Raw genomic sequence first — 22,324 nt, 5'->3', positions numbered from 1 at the left:
GCTCTTTTTTTTATATATAGGCTAAATATGTTTTACTTAATTATTGTATATGCTGGTATTATTTTTAAAATGCTTGATATAGATAATGAAAGGTAGGCCAGTCCTACACTTGGAACACTTTTTGCTTTATATTAGGCTGCCACACAAAAAAAAAACCAGTGATGTAGAAATGTGGGCTATTTTTTTCACAATTAGTTTATAAAGGCAAAAAGTAGATTTGTTTTGAACCCATGTCATGTACCTTAGTAGCTACAGATGAAACATAAACACTCTTCTTTAATGCTGTAAAGTAGCCTAACCAGCTTAAATTTCAAATGTTAAAATGTTTTAAAAATATATGCTCCTATATAATTCCTGTGCCTGTTCTTTGTTACACACTCCTGATAATTTTCTATTCCGTAGCAGAATATTTAAAGACACGAAAACAAAGACACTCCTGAAAGTTATTAACACTTTAAAAACCCAAAATTAATGTCACATTTGAGTTTGTCAGCATCTGATACAATAGGATTCTTCATTATTTACAACTGATTTCAACTCTAATCCCTGCTGACCACTCTATATATTTATCTAAATTGGATGCATAACCCTGGCAGATAACCCCTGTCTTGTAAAAGTCAGAAGAGTGAATTTTATCCTTAGCAACAAGCAAGGCATTTATATTTCATGTTGTGTTTGCTAGGGAAAGTGAAATTGAATGTGTAAAACGTTTTTCAAAATAAAAGTGGGTACTATATAGATGCAGAAAAACATGCAGACAGTTGTGCATTAAATTTTAACTAACACAGGATATGCATGTAAATGTATTTACTGTGAACTTACAAAGCATAATATAATTGTGTAATGTATTTGTCTCATTGTGTTGCTTGCATTGGCTAAATGCAGTGTTATATTTTGTAATACTTGATGCTTTTATTTAGAAAAAACTAACGGAACAGAAGCTATTTGCTGTCCCCCACATAATAGCTGTGCATGATGAGATCAATATGAATGATAACATGTTTTACTGTACATACTTGGCTTGTTTGTGGTGAGTAACCTTGATTTAATACAAAAAGCTTAATTTTACATCCATGTATTTGTTGCTGCGAGTTGCTTCATTGTATTGAAAGAATGTGTAATGAATTTGTTTTTTATTATTCCAGCATTTACTTTTATAAAACTATAGGTGATTGCTTCTAAATGAACCACGTCATCTGGTTTTGGAAGTTGAACGTGTACATCTGGTGTTAAAAACAGTAATTCACTGTCAACATGGACTTCTGGAAATCTCAGAAGGTAAAGTTTGATGTTTCTACATAGGCCAACTAATGTACATTTTACAAAGCATATTTTAACAAATGTATTTATGCAAATATAAATGTCAATTATTTCAATTTGAGACAAAATATATTTACTTCATAATATCAAGTTGTATCATATGATATTTATTATGATTAAATCCTTATTAAGAAGTCAACAAAACTAGAAAGGGTCTCTAAAAAAGCACACTACTAGTAGCATGGAATTATTTTCATAAAACTCAACTTGTATATTTCTGAAGCAACATGATTCCTTCCTTTGTATGAATAATTGAAGTTTAAGCCTTAATATAAATCAGTGCACTCATTAACATACTACATCAAATCAACACAAACCTAAAACATCAAATAACATACAATTTCTTGCACTTCACATGTTCATAAAACGGACATTTAAGGTTTGTGTTGCCATATTTCATGAAATCTGTGTATGCATTTGCTGAGCCTGGACAAAACAACTGTTACAAAACATGGATTGTGAATGCTACTTATTATTAAGTTTACTTTCATATTCGCCATTGCTTGCAAAATTCCATGAGTGAATTCCCATCATTTCAGAAGGGATTTGTGCCATCTGAAGTTTCAGTTTCTTCTACATGCAAATTTCACTTATGTTAAAGTTTGTCATGTAGAAACACATTTCCGATCAGTTGAAAGCTGCTTGGTTTGAAATGTACTTCTCTCTGAGCTGTACTTCATACATCGCTACATTATTCAGAAGGGAAGATTATTTTTTTTTTGCCTGTGAAACCTTTAGAGAGGATGAGAAATAAAATGCATGTACCTCACTGCATATTTTTGTGATGCAGCTTAGTAGGAGACTTTTCTTGTTTCTAAAGGAATATTTCAATTATTTCTGTTTAAAGGTGGTGGTTATTTTATTTCCTGCCTGTGTTTCTCTTAACAAATGAAGGTAAATGCTAAAATAAATGTTATTTCAGAAGCAAATTTCTACATTTTGTGAACTATATATATATATATATATAATTGTTTATATTATTATATAAATAATAAATTAACTATTCAAAAATATTTAAAAAAAAATTTCAGTGTCTCTGCAGGAGAACTGTTGTGGGTTTTATTGGAGGTTCTGCTGTTTTAAATTGTTCTTCTAAAGAACCTCTGATTAAAATTCAAGACATCAGAGTGCGCTGGAGTCACAAAGACCAGAATGTGTATGAGATTATTAATGGTCAAGTCTCTGTGGAAGAACAAGATCCCGAGTACAGGGACAGAACTGAAAGCTTCCCCGAGGAGTATCTGAGCGGAAACTTCTCCATCAAACTCTACAATCTTCAACACACTGATGCAGGAGAATACAAGTGCTACATCATGGAGGAATCAGTAATCAAGAGTGTTGAGCTTTCGACTCAAGGTGTGTAAAACCAAATGAATGACCAGAATGTTAACATTCCAGCCTGTGTTCTTTAGCATAGACTTAATAAAGGGATGCACTCATGTTTTATTTTTTCCCCATCTTTTGTAAATCTTTTGTCTTCCAGAGAGACAAGCAATACAAATCCCCAGCGAAGGAACAAAACCAAAACCAGAGATGATTGTAATGTTCATTTCCGTTCTATGCACTGGCATTATATTTTCATTGGCTGTAAGTTCATTCATCAACATAACAGTATAATCAACATTTATTTCATATTCAAATTAATAACAGCCTCTAGTTAAATGTTGAAACATTGTTTTTACAAACCTCTGCCACAGTGTCTTTCTAAGGAGTTTTTTTGACATCACTTCCTATGACTTGACGTCATCTTCTTGTCTTCACCCTCATTAATCTACTGAGCCAATCTAAACTTTTTTGACAGTGGTGCAAATACAACGCATGCATTGACAATGTAAAAAGAGCTCTCTCTATAGAGGACCTACTGTGGTGGAGGTATGATGAGAAGTATTGTGAGATTTGTTTTATAATTTTAAAATAACAAAATTATACAGTTTAATCATAGGAAAGACTGTGAAAATGTTTTAATGTGAACGCAGTCCCAGGGCTCATGTGATGTGCTGTAGAAAGTAAAAATTATTTTGCTAGGACCCATTTCTCAAACCTCTCCACCATTTCTCCTAATCAACATTTTCATCTTGGCACAACAGCCAATTTCACATTCAAAATGCACTAAAACTAGAAAAACACTTCATATTTCTTGTCTCAAATCAAATCGTTCTTCCATAACACTAGCAAAGATTGTCACCTCATAAAATAATGATCTTAAATCATTATATAATTTTCTTTTGTAAAATTTCTCTACTGTCAAATTTTGCTGTTTTGATTCCAAGTGTGGTCGTTTTGGGCTCGTTGAAGCCCAGTCGCACTGATGCATTCTGGATCATTTGTTAGAGGTTAAATAGTGCATGTTGGAAGCCAGAAGAGCAGTGCAATAGTCCAGCCTAGAAATGACAATGGCCTGTATCTTTTGGCTGGCAGAATAATGAGTAGTTTGGTGATAAAGATTTGGTCCAATAAGACTTTATATAAGAGTATTTTACAGATTTTTTTAAACAATATATTTTATGGTAATTTGCATGTTTTACAGTATTATATGTAATTTGATATTAAATATTTAAAATTTTTACATATACAACAACTTACAGTTTTTGAATGATCTGTAGATAAATAACACATGATGGGTGCATTGCTGTGGAGATCATGAGTCTCAGGCTGAATCTTGTTTTTCTGTCTGCAGTGCTCAAGAATCAACACTTGTTTTTTACTGAATGTGTATGTGACAGAGAAGTGGACTCTAATTTTACTGTGTACCTTGGTTTCATTCATGGTGTTATTCATTTTTATCAAATTTATATTGGGTTTGCAATTTTATATTTCCTGTTTTGAGTGGGCGTGAACTTTTCAACACCCCTGTAGAGGGAATGCTTATGCTGCAGTATATGGAGATGCTTGTGTACAGATATGTTTGGTTTTTGCACTACTCACAGAACACACGTTAAAACACACTATTTACTTGGGTCTCAATCACTGTGGAGTGTTAAAACTTCTGTTTTGTGTAGCTCTTTGCTAAAGAGTGACAAAGATGTGTGCCTTATTAGCCATTATGTTACTAATCAATTGAAATACCTACTGTTGTTAAATAACAATTATGAAAAATCTGAAATTAAAAACAAATAAATACAGGTATGAAATGACATCTGTGTATATATGGATTGCATTGTGTGTGTTTTTAAAAGCACTTTATAAATTTATGTATTAATCATATGATGCATCTGGGAGATGTTATGATATTGCCTCAATAGTTAGTAAAATATTAATATCTTTTATTTTTACATTATTTTCATAGGCTTTTTATTGAGACAGGACAGTAAAGAGATGACAGGAAAGCACTGGGCTGGAGAGAAGGGAGCGGGGATCAGCAAAGGAAATGGAGACAAGAATCAAACTTTTGTGTTTACTTTATTATCTGGTCTGGGCTAAAACTGTGGATCACTTTATTGCTTCTTTGGCAGAACATGCATTCAGTGACTACATCTTTCCAGTGGTGGACAGTGGCTAAGTACGTTTGGGATGATTGGAACAGATTTTGTATTTCCTCCAGATGCTGTTTCTATTGGAAAAAGGCAAAACTGACCTTAAACTCACATCTGTCAGCTGTACACCCACACTGTAATGATAAACATACCATTTATTTTTGAATTGACAGTGTTAAAAATGTTGACCCCATAAAAGAAGACACTGACCATATAAACAGGCAGGAATAATGTTCTGTCCCACTCTAATCTTATCTGAGACAACTGTGCTTCCTCATCCTCGTCTTCCTCTTACTATTTTGATATCGCTGTGTTACATGTACCACCCCAGTGAAGCTTTTCCACTGCACACAAAAGTTTCTTTAGTTTCTTGTTTGGCTCATCTCAAAAATAACTGAAAGGTTCTTTAGAGAGCCATGCTGCCAGGAATGGTTATTTTTATACTGCTGTCTTTGACTTCCTCTGCTTGTTGTGGCTAAAAGACCTCTCTTATCGGTTTTAACCCAAGAGCAGTGTGAAGCAAAACTGCATCATGTTGAAGATCTTACCGCTTCAGCTCTGTGAGTGGCAATTACAAAAATCTTTTCATATGCATACAGGTCCTTCTCAAAAAATTAGCATATTGTGAAAAAGTTCATTATTTTCCATAATGTAATGATAAAATTAAACTTTCATATATTTTAGATTCATTCCTGCACACCAACTGAAATATTTCAGGTCTTTTAGTTGTTTTAATACTGATGATTTTGGAATACAGCTCATGAAAACCCAAAATTCCTATCTCAAAAAATTAGCATATCATAAAAAGGTTCTCTAAACGAGCTATTAACCTAATCATCTGAATCAACTAATTAACTCTAAACACCTGCAAAAGATTCCTGAGGCTTTTAAAACTCCCAGCCTGGTTCACTACTCAAAACCGCAATCATGGGTAAGACTGCCGACCTCACTGCTGTCCAGAAGGCCATCATTGACACCCTCAAGCGAGGGGGTAAGACACAGAAAAGAAATTTCTGAATGAATAGGCTGTTCCCAGAGTGCTGTATCAAGGCACCTCAGTCGGAAGTCTGTGGGAAGGAAAAAGTGTGGCAAAAAATGCTGCACAGCGAGAAGAGGTGACCGGACCCTGAGGAAGATTGTGGAGAAGGACCGATTCCAGACCTTGGGGGACCTGCGGAAGCAGTGGACTGAGTCTGGAGTAGAAACATCCAGAGCCACCAACGTGCACAGGCGTGTGCTTTTGAACCAGAAAACAGCAGCAGAAGCGCCTGACCTGGGCTAGGTGCCATGTCAACTGCACTGTTGCTCAGTGGTCCAAAGTACTTTTTTTCGGATGAAAGCAAATTTTGCATGTCATTCGGAAATCAAGGTGCCAGAGTCTGGAGGAAAGACTGGGGAGAAGGAAATGCCAAAATGCCTGAAGTCCAGTGTCAAGTACCCACAGTCAGTGATGGTCTGGGGTGCCATGTCAGCTGCTGGTGTTGGTCCACTGTGTTTTATCAAGGGTAGGGTCAATGCAGCTAGCTATCAGGAGATTTTGGAGCACTTCATGCTTCCATCTGCTGAAAAGCTTTATGGAGATGAAGATTTCGTTTTTCAGCACGACCTGGCACCTGCTCACAGTGCCAAAACCACTGGTAAATGGTTTACTGACCATGGTATTACTGTGCTCAATTGGACTGCCAACTCTCCTGACCTGAACCCCATAGAGAAATCTGTGGGATATTGTGAAGAGAAAAGTTGAGAGACGCAAGACCCAACACTCTGGATGAGCTTAAGGCCGCTATCGAGAGCATCCTGGGCCTCCATAACACCTCAGCAGTGCCACAGCGGATGGCTGATTGCCTCCATGCCACGCCGCATTGAAGCAGTCATTTCTGCAAAAGGATTACCGACCAAGTATTGAGTGCATAACTGAACATACTGTAATTATTTGAAGGTTGACTTTTTTGTTGTATTAAAAAAACACTTTTCTTTTATTGGTCGGATGAAATATTTTTTTGAGATAGGAATTTGGGTTTTCATGAGCTGTAATTCCAAAATCATCAGTATTAAACAATAAAAGAACCTGAAATATTTCAGTTGGTGTGCAATGAATCTAATATATGAAAGTTTAATTTTTATCATTACATTATGTAAAATAATGAACTTTTATCACAATATGCTAATTTTTTGAGAAGGACCTGTATGTGTTATGAATAAATGGATTTTTTGATGGTTAACATTTTAGTCATTTTAAACTGAAATACTTCTTTTTCTCACAGATCTACTAACATGGTGTCAAGTTGCAGAGATTTTAAACAAATCAGATAACAGATTTGGGTAAAAGTGTGACCATAAAATGTGGTCTTGACTTAAAGGAGGTGACATGGTTTGTACTAAATATACCAGATCCTCCGTTTCTGATATTACGCTCCTTTTCAAACCCACCAGCAACATTTTACCTTCAATAATAGATTCAGACAGAAATATCAGTGCAGCCTAAACATAATCTGTTTCATAAATAATGTCAGTATTGATGAGTTAGGAGTTTATTACTGTACCAACATAGACAGGGGGGGAACTGCACAATTCAGCAACAGCACCAGACTTGACTGGACCACACGGATCCTTGGTGAGTGATACTGATCAGCCATTTCCTCAAAAAAGCAATTGTCTTACACTAATATACAAATATACCTGCATTTGTAGCAGTCATGGCCGAAAAATATCAGCACCCTTGGTAAATATGATCAAAGAAGGCTGTGAAAATTATCTGCATTGTTAATCCTTCTGATCTTTTATTTAAAAAAAAAATCACAAACATCTAACCTTTCATTGGATAATAAGAATTTAAAATGGGGAGGAAATATCATTATGAAATAAATGTTTTTCTCTAATACACATTGGCCACATTAACGGCACCCTTTAATTCAATACTTTTTGAAATCTCCCATTTGCCAGTTTAACAGCTCTGCATGTTCTCCTATAATGCCTGATGAGGTTAGAGAACACCTGACAAGAGATCAGAGACCATGCCTTCATCCAGAATCACTCCAGACTCCGTTAGATTCCCAGCTCCATGTTGGTGCTTCTTCTCTCTTCAGTTCAACACTCATTTTCTATAGGGTTCAGGTCAGAGGACTGGAATGGCTATAGCAGAAGCTTGGTTTTTGTTCTCAGACACCCATTTTTGTGTTGTTTTTGAGGTTTGTGTTTGGATATTGCACGGTTGGGAGATCCAAACGTGGCCCATTATAAGATTTCTAACAGAGTCAGTCACTTATTATTTTTTTTTTATCTGTTGGTACTTGATAGAATCCATGATGCCATGTGTCTAAACAAGATGTCCAGGACCTCCAGCAGAAATATAGGCCCACAACATCAAAAATTACGCAGTATATTTCATTGTACACATGGGGTACTTTTTGTCCCTGTGTTCACCAAACCCATCTTGAGTGTTTGCTGCTAAAAAGCTAATTTTTTAGTTTCATCCGACCATAGAAGCCAGTCCCATTTGAAGTTCCAGTCATGTCTGGAGTGCTCAAAATTGTGAATATGAATGGGAATATACTTCAGAGATATTTTACTCATAAGAATTTCTAGGGGTGCCAATTAATTGTGTCCAACGAGTATTTGAGAAATACATTCATTTCATAATGATATTTCCCCCCATTTTAAATTCTACTTATCCAAACAGCCTTCTTTGATCATTTTTGTTTTTTAAATAAAAGATCAGAAGGATTAACAATGCAGTTTCATTTTCACAGCCTTCTTTGATCATATTTACCAAGGGTGCCGATATTTTCGGCCATGACTGTATATATTTCTATTTTCTTTACAGACCCAACTCAACAGAGTGTCAGAATCACACAGTAGTGGTGCAGCCTACAGAGCCGACATTGTGGCAGACTGTTACTGTCATATTTGGTCTGATCAGTGTTGTTCTGGGTAATTGGGTTCAAAGGTGAGTTGTAGTTCTACCTTATACCATTAAATGAACTGCAGTAGCATTGATTAAGTTGTTCTTAATGTGTTGAGAATCTTTTTTTTTCCTTAGCATTCTTAGGCCTGTTTTTTGCTGGTCACAGTATCAAACACCCACAACGACAAAGAAACTGAACCTTCTGCAGCTTCAACTGATAGATCCTGAATACGACTGACCTGATGTCCCTTTTTGGGAGGTGTCCCAGTGTCCTGACAAAATGGCAAAAAAAATAAATGTCCCAGTTTCAGCTATAAGGGTCACTGGGTTTAATTTACATGGAAACAGAAGCCCAACTACATTTTTAGAATATAACTGCAAATTTTATTGGATTTACTAAATAAGAAATGCTTGCGTAGTTAACTTAACACTCAACAGCTGTCTGTTTACGAACAGTGTATGAGTAGCCATTTCTGAGTAGCCATTATTTCATGTTTACCTTAATAGCACATACTTTGTAAAAAGATTGTATAAAAGTGTTTGTAATGCATTTTCAACCCCAGTCGTGTTCATTGTTATTGTTATCGCAGCAAAAACTAAATTCAGAGCTGCTTTTAACAGGAAATTACTTTTGTATCTGGTCACCATGACAGCTTTGTGTGTGTGATGCCACTCTTTGAAATTATTATAAAAGCACTTGAATATGGAGTTGCAATTTAGTTTATTTATTTATTTTTTCTTAATGCATACTGTATTTTGTGCTCAGTTATTAATAAATTAGTTTGGAATAGTTTGCCACAAAACCACAAAAGTCTCACCTCAAGGCACGATGTGCCAACAAGATTAGCTCACTTACTTTTAATCACTGAGTCGCAGCTCTTACATTTTCTTCACCTCAAAAGAAAAAAAAAAAGTGTTTTAAATTGTTTTGTGCATTGAAAGTATTATGCTCTCTGTGTGTATTAACTGGACTATAATTTGTTCTTGCATATAAATGCTCTGATTTCTGTTGTTTATACAGGTCAATTCTGACAAAATAATAGTTTTAAACGACTCTATTAAAGTCTTCTTTCTCATCTTGACCTAATTATAAAGTCAATTTAAGGATTTGATTTTCAGATACAAATTTAATGTGACCACATCACATCTTTTTATGTCCTCCTTGTATTTAGTTCCTGTTTTGGCTGCTTTGGTTATTACTGGGTGGTGTCGTGTAGTGGTTCTAGAATGTGGCCATCTAGTGGTCTTAATTGACATATAGCGTACCAAACTGTCACTGATTGTGTGAGTAGGGGGAGGCTGCAGACCTGGAGCCAGTATATATACGCCCCAAGCAGTTTTACGCCCCTGTTGTTCCTCATGCGCTCCAGTAGGGGGAGGGCTGTATATTAGTATATGAGCCTAGTCATATATCAGAACAGCAGACCATATCTATATGTATGATAGCAGCAGACCTTCTTGAAGCGATACGAATTGAGGTATGTTAAAATAATCTGCTAAAAAGTTTATTGTTGTTGATTGTATTGTCTCACTCACTTTTCAAAATTAATTACATTTTTATTTTTATCTTGTTTGTCTGTCTTTAGCTTGCGTGACATGGCTTCTACTGGTAAGACCCTGTTTTTTGCATTTAAACATACTCCACATGGTTTCTGGAGCAACATTAGAGTGGATAATCACAAATGTGTGATTTTTTTTTTTTTTTTTTTTTTGACAGTCTATGATGTGAACACACAAAATACACATTTATAATAGGCATGTATGTCTCTAAGTAAAAAGCGTTGAACTGCACACTCACTCAAGTATTTTGTCAAATAATACATACATACGTTATGCATGATAAAACCCACATTAAAAACTTTGGTCCCATATGGTTTGAATGTAGATTTTGGTTTGAGTTGTTGTGAGATGATCTAAAGTATATCTTAATATACAGTTTTCTTAAAATAGCTTACTGATCTGGACAAATGTATGTGCACTTAATGTGTGTTTTATCATACTCTGTCTTTAGTTCGTTACTCTTGTATCTCATAAAGTTGTGTGTTTTGCTTTAGCTACTTAAAAAAAATTAAAACTTCTCTTTCTAAACTTGTATAAATTAAAAACACCCACCTCCTCCTCTCTTCAGGGGAAATAATATCTATACAGAAAGGGTTGGCAACTTACCTGCGCGTAACAGATGCAGCTCCTGCTGTTCCCTATTTCACTGTCCTTTCTGTACTTCTGATTTTTTTCAAGTCCTCAAAGAAAAATAAAGTACAAACTCATCTTCGCTTCACTTTTCTAGGGCAGTCGTCCATGAAGGTAGCATCATTTATGATTGATTTTTTTTTTCTAAAAATGTTGTAATGAATGTTAATGTTAAATGGATGCATGATTGATGTTTTAGTTTACTCAAATAAAGCAATGTCAACATTGTCAGGGCACGTTGTATAAAAAGTTTAACAAATAAATAGTTGTGCATTGTCTTTCTCTGAAACATTAAGCTGATCACATGAAGTAGAATGCAAGAAAAGGAGGTGATTTTTTGTTTTGTTTTTCTTTTTTTCTTTCAATTATACAATCTACCGGTGTGGTCTAGGTTGTGTGTCACAATTACACTACCATTGTGTATATTGTCCCTCAATAAAAATCTGACGTGACAACTTTGTGGCCCACTTGAAAGGCTGCAAGACTGCCCGAAAATTAACCACCATTCCTGATTTGGCTCGGTGTCTATGCAGTCCAGAAACATTTTCTTTCTTCGAGTGTTCTGATCCATGTTGTGTACAAAATCTGGGGAGCGTGAGCAGAATGTAAGATGTGAGTTGCCATCCTGTCAAGTGGAGATCGACTTAGCCAGGTGGAGTGGACTAAGCCACTACAAATGCCATCACCTCAGGTCACTAGACTATTGTGGGTCCTTTGCTGATGATCCTTCTCTTTCAGAAAGTACCCTGACAGAAATGGTCAGGCTAAAATGGTTCGGCAGTGAAAGAAAGAGAGATTGCCTACAAAGACAAAGCTTGGCCACCCAAGACAACAAACCCTTGTCTGTAGCTACAAAGGCGACAATGCCATCTTTAAAAGAGTTGCATTTCAGTGTATGAGCCACATGCATCATATTATATCCAACTTGGAAGAATAATGGTCACATATGATGTTAAAGCAGAACTCCTAGCATTGTCCTTGTGCCAGGTGTCAAGCACATACCCAACCAGCCTCATTCCCGATGAGATGTTCTGCCACAGATGTGCTGGAAATGTACCTTTATCAGACCCTCTGCTCATCACATCAAAGGCCAAAATTCTTAAAAATACAAGAATTATCCATGGTAAGTAATTTTGTTCCAATAGGATCTATAAAATACATAATGACATCAGTTCTGAATATGTCCTAAATGGTATTGTAGTATGGCTTAGTTTTTTAACATGGTACTTTTCAGACGTTTCCACCAATGTGGAATCCACTACAGGTATCAAAAGTGGAAAGGTGGCCTGCATAATTTTAATGACAGTGTCATTCTTGACCTCCCTTCATGCCTACATCTTCGAAACATGCTACAGGTTAGGCTATCTTAAATAATTTACCATTACCTCTAGTAAAAGTAATGCTTTGCAAGGTTTTTCAAGAAATGGATAGCAATTATTGTTTGTGTTATCTTAAATCATAGGCCCACACTGCTGTCGGGAGAGTGGTTCAGTGTCTGGAAGTCACTATAGGGGAACAGTTTCCTCCAGCCAAAACAGTGCTCCATGCCATCTCCATTTTGAGGCACTCACAGGTCACGAGTATGAATACTCTTATGTGACATGTGGGGATCATCCACCCATTGTCATCATGGATCTCCACAGAAAAGGAGTATTCAACATGTCATGTAAGTGTGTTGGCATAGACCAAATTGAAATTATGTTCTTTGAGCAAATAATACAAATAATTCTGGGTGATTAGACCATGCTTGTGCATATTTAGCCACAGGAGGCTTGCACCTAATTTTCTCTATTATACAGGTCGTCTTATTAATATTTTTTCCTTTCTGTATGTTGTTAGTGAGTGACATCAAACCACCACCAAAGGATTTCAATGGACACATGGATATGGATGACTTTTGGGATAAACTGGCCCTGCAAATGATGGTTGTGGCTTTGTAAAAAGTCTAATTCTCTTGCTTTTATGTGCCTCTTCTTGACATTTGGTATGCTATTTACAATCTTTTTTTTGAACAATTTTGCTTTTTGTCTGTTATTTGAGAACAGATTGACAGTCCCTTCACTGTCCACCTCAATTACCACTGTTGGGCACCATGGATTGGAAGAAATACACGCAAGTCCAGTCAATGCCTTAACACAGAGTTCCAAAAAATCCACCAACCCAAAGAAGCTGAGCTTTGCGAAATAACTGTCTCTGAAGATAGACTTAAAAATGAGAAAAAGGTCAAATTGATTTCATTTCTAATTTTTGTGACTAGTGTGAAGTGTTTCTATGGCTAAGTAGCATGTAAGTATTTTTGTTGCAACTGTATTTTGATTTGATTTTAGGTATCGGTGATAAGGAAACTGTGCAAGGAATGTGGTATTGATGCCATTGGCTCAAAAAGTGACCTCCTAGAGAGGCTTTCATCTGAGATGAAATCTAGACAGACTTACGACAAAGTATTCGAAAAGATTTGGGGTGCCTCTGGTAAGAAACAAATGCTTGTGACGTACTTAATATAAATTCACAACATCATATATCAGTCAGTCTCCTGTATATAAAAAGTTTATAAATAAATATAAATAATACATTTTACAGTAGGTCATAGGTCCCTGCAGCCTCCCCATATAGTGTTTTTTTTGCCATATTTCCTTCTCCCCCTACTGGACGCATTATTTACAACGGGGCGTAAAACTGCTTGGGGTGTAAAAGTGCTTGGGGCTATATCTACCGGCTCCAGGTCTGCAGCCTCCCCATATAGCTGATTGTTGTTATTATTATTATTTGAAATTATTTGAAATAATAGATTTAATAATATATAAATAATATAATTTAAATCTGCAAACCTATGTCCTTTTTAAATATGAATATATGGCACCCTGGATTTTTCTTATTTACTTGATCAAAAAAAAAAAAAAAAAAAAAAAACTCCTGTGCTTTAAAGTTAAGCTTTGGCATTCTTACATAAGCTTTGGCATTCAGTGTTGAATGTAACTATTCTCTTTGTCTTTAATCACCTGTGATAAAACACATGTCATACGTGCTTCTGTTTGTTTGTTGTGTGTCAACCCCTACTCTAAATAAACACAATATAAATACAAATTAATACAAATGCTTGATTGTAACCATTAAATGTTTTCAAGCTTTGAATTTTTATTATTTCTTTCTTTTTTATCGTTTTTCTTTTTTTCTTTATTTTTGCATTTATTTGTTGTGATAGGATAGTTTAGAGCTGACAGGAAGAGAGCGGAAGAGAGATGGGGGCTGGATTGGGAAGGGCCCTCCAGCCAGGATTCGAACTCGGGACGCCCATAGCACAACCAAGCTGTATGTTGCCATTGAAATGTTTAACATGAATTTTCAATATGACCTTGAAAAAGTGTGAAAAACTTCCAATGTGATTAAAAATAAGAACTTTTAATTAATGAAAACACTCCTCATTAACATACCCACTCAAGCCAACACAGACCAGGCATTCAAGGAAGACAAGCAAGTAGCGTAATGATAAAGATCCTGTCTCAGTAGGCAGATGGTGTGGAACAGGAAAGGAAGAAGGATAAACTCTCCAGTGGGCACCACTTTATTCAGTTCGTCAGGACAGGAGAGAGCACTGCAGCAGGACGGAGGAGTAGAGGGGTCTTGGCCTCAGCAAATTACTGGGAGATGCAGACAGATCTGAAGAAGCGGCTAAAATTCCCATAGAAGATAGCACACACCAGCCTCAGACCAGATATTGTCCTCTGGTCTAGAGGCACAAACAGGTGGTGCTTATAGAGTTAACAATACCATGGGAAGAAAGGATGGAGGAGGCTCATGAGGATAAGCGCAAGAAATATCAAGACATATCCTTGAGAGCCAACAAAATTAATGGAAGGCCTGGAATTTTACCAGTAGAGTTTGGCTGCAGAGGTTTTGCTGGGCAGTCACTCTGGAGAACCCTTGGGCAGCTGGGTATTGAAGGGATGGCCAGGAAACAGCTTATAGGCAAGGTTACTGAACAGGCTGAAACAGCAACTCAGTGGATCTGGATGCAGTGGGAAGTGCTGTGGCAGAGCCAACCTACTGAAGGGCGAACAAAGACATAGAGTTGGTGGTGGTCAGCAGGGGTAGATCCAGGATGCTGAATCTGCTGTCGAGCCTTCCCGAGGTGTCTTGGGCTTAAATCTGTGAAATAATGAAGGGGGGTGCCCATCTGATGACCAGCTGTAACTACCAACTCTTTGACCTGGTGCTTAAAAGGAAGAGAGAAGGAGAAGAGAAGCGATGCAACTGGCTCACAGTTGGTGCAGGGCTAAGTACCTGTAAAGGTGGGTCAGTTGCAATGGCCTCATCGTATTTTGCATATTGTGGTGGGAGGAGCAAACGACAGACACAGTGGGTGTGGCGTCAGGCCTCAGAAAGGCTTTTATTAACAAATATAACCAAAAGAGGGAATAAAAGTGAAACAAATGTGTACAAAATAAACAGGGAATCTGGTGTCCTCATCGTGCTGCGGGGTATGTGATGGGGCAGGTAGTGTGTTCTGGAAGGAAGGGTACAGGTAAGGGGCGGAGTCCGGCGGCCGTACGCGCCCCCTCCTCGGTCCGGGGCGTGAGGGGCGGCGGCTTCTTCCAGCGGCTGCATCCATCTCGCTGGCTGCGGCGCTTGAAGGTACTAGATGGTCTGGCATCCTGGCCCGACGGCCGTGTTACGGGTGCAGTTCTTGTCCGGACCGCGGAGCCGGCAGCTCACGTCTCTGGCGGTGTGGGAGTCCCTCTTCACACCCTTCCTGGACCCACGAGGACACCAGCATGCATGCACGGGGAAGAGACCGGTCTCCCGAGGAGAGTCGCGCTCGGCATTTAAAGTGCAGCGGTGATAAGGCTCCATTTGCATCAGGTGTGCCTCCTCACATGCCGCCCAGCCCTGGCTGTTCCATCGCCCCTCCTCTCTCACACACCCCCTCCTGTCGGGAGCCTGGTGAAGGGTGGTGATTAAGGGACGGGGTGACAATAATAATTAGGGGGAGGCAGCCGACTCATCACAATATCTTTTTCTGGTTGACCCAGTGACTACTTGGAAAGACAAGTTGGCGACCGAGGAATAATGGTGACAGCTAGGAAAGATGGCTGACATTTGGGAAAGCCCAAAGCTGGGGTGTGGATGCTTGGCAGGTTGAAGCACAACCTCCGCGAGGAAGAACCCATTGCTAATCGCTATGGAAAGGTACATTACAAGATACCCCCAGGGCCGAGTGAGAGTGAGGGAGGATGATCGGCCTATATGACAGACTACTGTTATGACCACTTATGATGAACAATCGACTATGGAACAGCTAAAGATTTATCTCGGGTCTGCAGATGTGGGAGTATACATAAAAATGATAGGGGTCAAAAGATGAAGTGCTTGCAACCTGAACATAATGTGCAACACACAGGGAAACCTGCGGAGACGGAGGAGAGGCCGGGCAGGAGGCAAACCACAGTCTCCAGAATCTCCAGGCACATGATGAAGATGGGAGCAGGAACAGCATCATTGATGTGTCAGAGGACATGAAGCACCAAGCAGAAGCGGAGGGTACACATGGCATTAGACAACCTGGACAGGATATAGGAGTAGGAGTGGTCCAAAAGGAACTGGTGAATTGGCCTGCTGCAGGGGGGAAGGAATGGAGTGGGAGAAGTTTGATCATGATGTGGATGAGGTGCTGGAAATAGCTTTGGCAGGAGATGTGGGGAAGAAGCTCAAGGCTATGGCTTCCATTATTTGGAGCATGGGTGCTGATTGCTATGGAAAGATAGAGCTGAACCTCTGGAAATATGCTCAGCCAAAAGAAAACAGATGTGTGAAGGAAATAGCAATCCTTAGAGGGGATTTGCAGAGGCTGGAGAAAGGCATTTCGTGAACAGTGTTTGGGGAGTAACGGAATACATGTACCGGCGTTACGTATTCAGCAATACAAATTATGAGTAACTGTATCCGTTACAGTTGACAATTTAAATAGTTGGTATTTAGAATACAGTTACATTGTTTTGAAATCAATGGATACATCGAGATACTTCTCTGTTTCACAATCTCTAAATAACGTTTATATATATATATAAAAAAAAAGAAAAATTAAATAAATTAAGGCAACTTCATGCATTTCCCAGAAGCCCCAATATAAAAACGAAAAAATGCGCGGTTTGCGTGATCAGGTCACATGGAGTAGGAAGAGGAGCAGCGGGAGCTCAGCTACAGGTAGAGAAGATGGAGCCGAAACAACAGAGCCAGGGCAAAGAATGCATTTATATCTTGGAAATTAAACAGCATTTCACACTAAAAAAAGAGGGGAGAACGAAATATATCTGTGCAATGCAACCTCTGCTTACCAGCAAACCAACCTCCTTCCAGCTGTTGCAAAGATATCCACTGCCAACCTGAAGAAGCATCTTAAAGTAAAGTAATTTTTTTCTTTAAATTAAGCCAGGTTTTAGTCGTCTGCTGTAGTTTTATCACTGGTCACCACGTTGCTATTTTTATAGTTGTATCAGGTAGCTACTCAGGGGTCGTAATCGATATGCAATGTGATCTGAAACCCGAAATCACGATGACACTCATATCGACGAACTGCGTGTCCATTAACAGATTTTGCGCAAAAACTTTTGCGATTTTTTTTTTTTTCTCTAAATGTCGACCAAAAACTATTTGAAATGACGTGTGTTTCCAATAACCGATGTTATGCCGACTAAAACTTCAGTTTTTTCCTCTCAGCGATAAGTAAAATCATTCCAAAACAACCATGGCACGGCGTTGGTAGGTTTATGTACTTTATCCCAGCCACTGCGCTGCGCCACTTGCCAATTAATTATTTATTAATTGATGGGAAATGTGGTGTGTGTTTCCAAGCATTAATGGTAAGGAACGACCCTTATTATACTTGTGAGGAGTGGCACTCATGAGGTGTTTTCAGCAGTAAAGACTGCTTTAAAATTTTCACAGAGGACCATCAAACAGAAAGCAGAAAGGCTTTCTGTAAAGTGTATTTCGTTTTCTATTACTTTATCTTAATTTTTAATCAACGTTTCATCAAAAAAAAATCATGGATTTAATAATAAGTAAATATAGCATACTCATCCACTTGGCTAGCAAACATGGGTTCGTGAGGATAGTGCTAAAACAATTTCAGTGTTATTAATTGCGTGCTCTTTGTGTCTTTCTTTTATTTAGAGGAAGCATTCCAGTGTCTTGCAGTCTAGAGCAGAAATGGCATCAGATGATGGTGGTGAAGGAAGTGCCATGCCCACCCCACCTCCTCTCAACAAGCAACACTCAGCAGCACCTCAGGCAATCACCCAAAGTAAAGTAAACTCCTCGGTGTCTTGAGGTTCATAATTGGCAGATGTGCAGCCCTTTTCTTTAGTGGAGAATGCCTCATTCCGTGAGATGATTGCAGGAATTACGTGGGGGTAGGACACACATGTGCAAAAAAACATTGATCGCAGCGCATTGAAAGGGGGATCTCAAAATATGAAGGAGGCAATTACTGAAACTCTCCAGGATGTTCAAACCGTGTGCACACCAGCAGATATATGGACGGCGCATCCATAGGAGTTTCATGGGAATCACGTGTCATTGGATTTGAGCCAGAGACATTAGATCGAAAGTCCGTCTGCTGCGTTGGCATGTGAAAGGATAAGGGGCCGCCACAACCTATGATGTCATTGCTGCCAAAGTTAGTCAGATTCATGCAGAATTCCAGATCCAAGGCAAAGTCAGTGCCACCAGTCACTGACAATGGTAGCAATTTCGTTTTAAGGCATTCAATGAATATGGAGGCTGTGAAAAGATGATGAGATGGATAGCACAGATGATGTGCAGTTTGCTGATGTCTCTGCAGTTCTTCAGGAAGAGACAAGAGGAAGAGGAGCTAAACTTTTTTTATGCCACCTCACCATCGATGTGCCGCGCATACTTTGAATCTTTTGCCACAACTGATCTTGACAAAGCTGCCATCACGGGGTGTTTTCTCGAAAATTTATACAGAAGTGCAATGTCTAAATGTGCTGCAATCTGGAATAAGGCTCATCGCTCATCAGGTGCTGCTGATTCAATTGAGGAAAATTGCCCCAATGAGATGTTTGGTACCCTTCAGTGACTAGGTGGAGCTCAGAGTATCATGCAATCGAGAAGTTGATGAGTCTCACTGAGAGTCAGCTCAATGGAATCTGTGGACCAGCTGAAATTGGGCCAAACTGCATCCTCAATGGAAACAATGTTTCTAAAAGAGTACACAGCCATACTGACACCCTACTCAATCAACCTGCTCCAGGGAGAAAAGAACTGTTACTTTGGATACATAGTTCCCACCACCATTCTCAGCCTAAAAGCCAAGTTAGCTGAAAAGTTGACCCAAGTGCAGTTCTCAGCCCACATCCTCTCAGCTTTTATAAAAGCCATTGACACTCGATTTGGGCAGGTGTTGGCCTTCCCCATGAGGCAAGGATGGCGGCTTCCACCATCCCAAAGTTTCGACTGTGGTGGTGGCTTGCTGATGAAGCAAGAGGGGAGAGCCATGAAAACAGCAATGTGTCCACATAGTCTTTGTCTTCTTCTTTCTAAAGAGCCTTCTGAGATGCCGGCACCACTGGAAATGCCCGCAGTTGGAGTGATCCAAAGATGATGAAAACTTCTTCACTTTTGAGACAACACGCGATGGACAAGTTCATCATGCGGAGGCAAGAAGGTGGCAGTACGGTATCTCCAGGATCCAGACAAGTCATTGGCTCATTGAAGGATGTATCCAGTGATCAGAGACCTCTTCTTAAGTACAAATACCTACTCTGCCATCAAGTCGTCCCTGTCGAGCGGCTTTTTTAGCCAGGTAGGAACATTTTTCACTCCACATTGTAACAAAATGACATGATAAAAACGTTGAGCCGAGGCTTCTCCTGCGCGATACAACCGACTTTTACTGCCGAGTTTAGTGTAGAGTAGGGGTCAATATGTGGTAGGGTGCTCAACAACATATTGGTCTTTAGGTTTCACAGGCTTTTTATAAGCATGAACTTGGCCATCTCATTAGTGGTAAAACCAGTTGTCTTTTTTTTCAGCCATGACATTTCATATAAAATCCACACCTTACAATGCCTACTGCAAATAGTTAGAAAACAAAGTTTTTCACCCTATGTTATGTTTCTCTTTTGGCATAACAACACCCTCATAGTCTTTGTTTCCTGCTACCAAGCAAATTTCAAAATGTTTGCACTTTCAGGGATACTTGGCCTAACTCCCACATTCACCCGTTTGGAACAGAAAACAACACCTAAAATAGGCCCTGTTTAGTAAGGTCAGGCTTTGATGGCCGCACTATCCTACCACTTCTACAATAGCTAACTTCAATGTGTTGGTAGTCCCAAGTATTCGGAATTACTTACTCCAGAATTGATTAACGTCACGTAATACGTTCACAAATTCCATTTTTGGAGCATGTAATTTTTCTGTATTCTGTGTTACGGACTTACTCTGGTAACCTTCCCAAAACTGATGTTTGGGGGTGCCTACCCCAACCAACAAGCACACTGTTTGAATGGGGGCTTTAGGCCCCGTGGCTCTGAGTTTTACCTGCCAGCAGCTACAGCAAGAGAATCGTAAAAGGCGGACCCGCTGCTTTTCACTCAGGGCTTGTTATATGCTAATTTGGCAGAGATGCGTCACAAATGGCAGGTAACATTCACCGACTATTTCCATCAATGTTGTGTATAAACCTGGAGCTGACTCTTGGTTTGAGAGACTATGATTTTTTTCAATGATAAACCAGAGGGTGGGTTGCATTTTTACCAGGTCTTGGCTCTGACATAGGTTGTTTTCATCACACTGGCGTCACACACACACTTGGTTCAACACAGCCTTATAAGGTGATGTTGTTTGCATTCCTATGGCACCACGTAACGTGGTGGTTAGACATTTGTATATTATGTTCTAGTTATTTCTTTATTTTATCTTTTTTTTTTTACAATAGCTAAGTGTTTTTGACCGAATTTACACTTCCTTTGGTGTTTTTGGACAAGACACGACCAGTGTCCATGCCCTGCAACCATTTCGTTGTGTTCCATTTCAGGTCTGTGCTTAACCAGAGGCAGACGTGTGCGCAGGCCAGTTTTCACCTACAATGAAAAACATTGTATACATGATGCACCCATTGTCTCATTCCACAACCGTGAAATAGTGGCCCTATATTTATTAGGACATACCAAGGATCATTTGTTTTGGGCTGTGTAGCAGAGGTCTGTCAAGCTCCAAAAGGAAAAATAGTATAACTACTTTTCGCGTTCCATTTTCAATTCGTCTGAGGTCATTTCAGAAGTGAGGGGGACAGATGTCCAGTCTAATTTTATTCTATTCTATTCTAATTCTTTCTATTTCGATTCTATTCTTGCAGTCAGAGGTTTTTTAGGTAAAAATGACCACGTCACTCAACACTATTGCAAACTGAACCTGGGACAAGCATGTCCTTTGGTAAGAAGTATCCTTATATCAGTAGCACACATAACATGATAGTAACATTGTAATGTAATTTATTTGAGTGTCGTTTAGGTCTTGAGAAACATTTTTTACGTTCCTTTTCAAACCTGTTTATAACATTTTCTTTAATAATCTACTCTATCATTGAAGAGTTTTATAACCATATCGGTTCGGAAATGAAAGTCAGAAAGAGCGAGATTGACTGTAGTATTGAGCACAAAACAAAGAAAAAAGAGCAAAATCTCCTTGACAAAAAAAAATCAAAAACCCTTATATGTCTGATGATCCTAAAGGCATGAAACCTCAATATAGAAGAAATTCAGCCCAAAAATGATATTCTCAGTGACTCTAGGGATTACACAACCTTTTTTAGGGCTGAATAGTTGTAAAAAGTTTTCCAGTGAAAAAATGGTCAGGTGGAAGTACAGCACTTTTTCCATCTACAGCACATGTCTTGGGCCCATGGGAAGCAGAGTCTCGCTGGGAATTACCTCATCATTTGAAATGAAATATCACTTTGTGTTTTGTTGAAAATTGTGTTTGGTAGAAGTTGGTAATGAATAAAAATGTTTTCATGATTGTGCATGCATTTACTTTTTCCAGAGTAGATGCTAGCCATTTGCAAATAGCAGAATGGACTATTTGAGAGATTGAGATTTGGTCTGGGACTGTAAGCTTGCTGTTACAAAAAAGTACTTTGTTGTTGTCAGCATGGCAGACTACAAAAAATCTCATCCTAGGAAATCTCCATTTCAGGTCCACTTTTTTCTTTTTGTTTCAATATAGGCTAACTCATGTGCGACCTTTAACAATTCGGCATATCATTATAAATAAGCATTATATCCTGGTAAAAGGAAAATAAATTCAGGCATATCCAACCCTTTTTATGAGTAACATTAGAAAATATAGAATACCCAGTGCTTTTGTACAATACTGGAGAATCATTTCACAAACATTTTTGATTGAATTATGC

At 38.5% G+C, this 22,324-nt stretch overlaps 1 protein-coding gene and 1 long non-coding RNA gene across 2 annotated transcripts; both read left to right on the top strand.

Annotated features, from left to right (window-relative positions):
- The first annotated feature begins 2,208 nt into the window (after positions 1 to 2,208).
- On the top strand, positions 2,209 to 4,654 carry LOC122143295 (V-set domain-containing T-cell activation inhibitor 1-like). The gene is made up of 4 exons (XM_042754018.1): positions 2,209 to 2,214; positions 2,352 to 2,676; positions 2,804 to 2,907; positions 4,607 to 4,654. The coding sequence occupies exons 1-4, from the start codon at positions 2,209 to 2,211 to the stop codon at positions 4,616 to 4,618; spliced, it is 447 nt and encodes a 148-aa protein (XP_042609952.1). The 3' UTR covers positions 4,619 to 4,654.
- A 7,473-nt stretch (positions 4,655 to 12,127) lies between these two features.
- Positions 12,128 to 12,529, top strand: LOC122143296. Its single transcript, XR_006159094.1, has 2 exons — positions 12,128 to 12,242; positions 12,350 to 12,529. It is a non-coding gene; the product is annotated as an uncharacterized LOC122143296 (long non-coding RNA).
- Positions 12,530 to 22,324: the final 9,795 nt, after the last annotated feature.

This window comes from Cyprinus carpio, unplaced genomic scaffold, assembly GCF_018340385.1.
Source record: "Cyprinus carpio isolate SPL01 unplaced genomic scaffold, ASM1834038v1 S000001227, whole genome shotgun sequence".
NCBI classification, from domain to species: domain Eukaryota; kingdom Metazoa; phylum Chordata; class Actinopteri; order Cypriniformes; family Cyprinidae; genus Cyprinus; species Cyprinus carpio.
Note: the sequence above shows the minus strand (reverse complement) of the source record. Positions and strands in the feature narration are given on the sequence as shown.

Bases quoted from the DNA above. Each gene is read 5' to 3' on its own strand.
- LOC122143295 (XM_042754018.1), top strand. The intron at 2,677-2,803 runs GTGTGTAAAACC...TTTGTCTTCCAG, and splicing joins TGTTGAGCTTTCGACTCAAG to AGAGACAAGCAATACAAATC.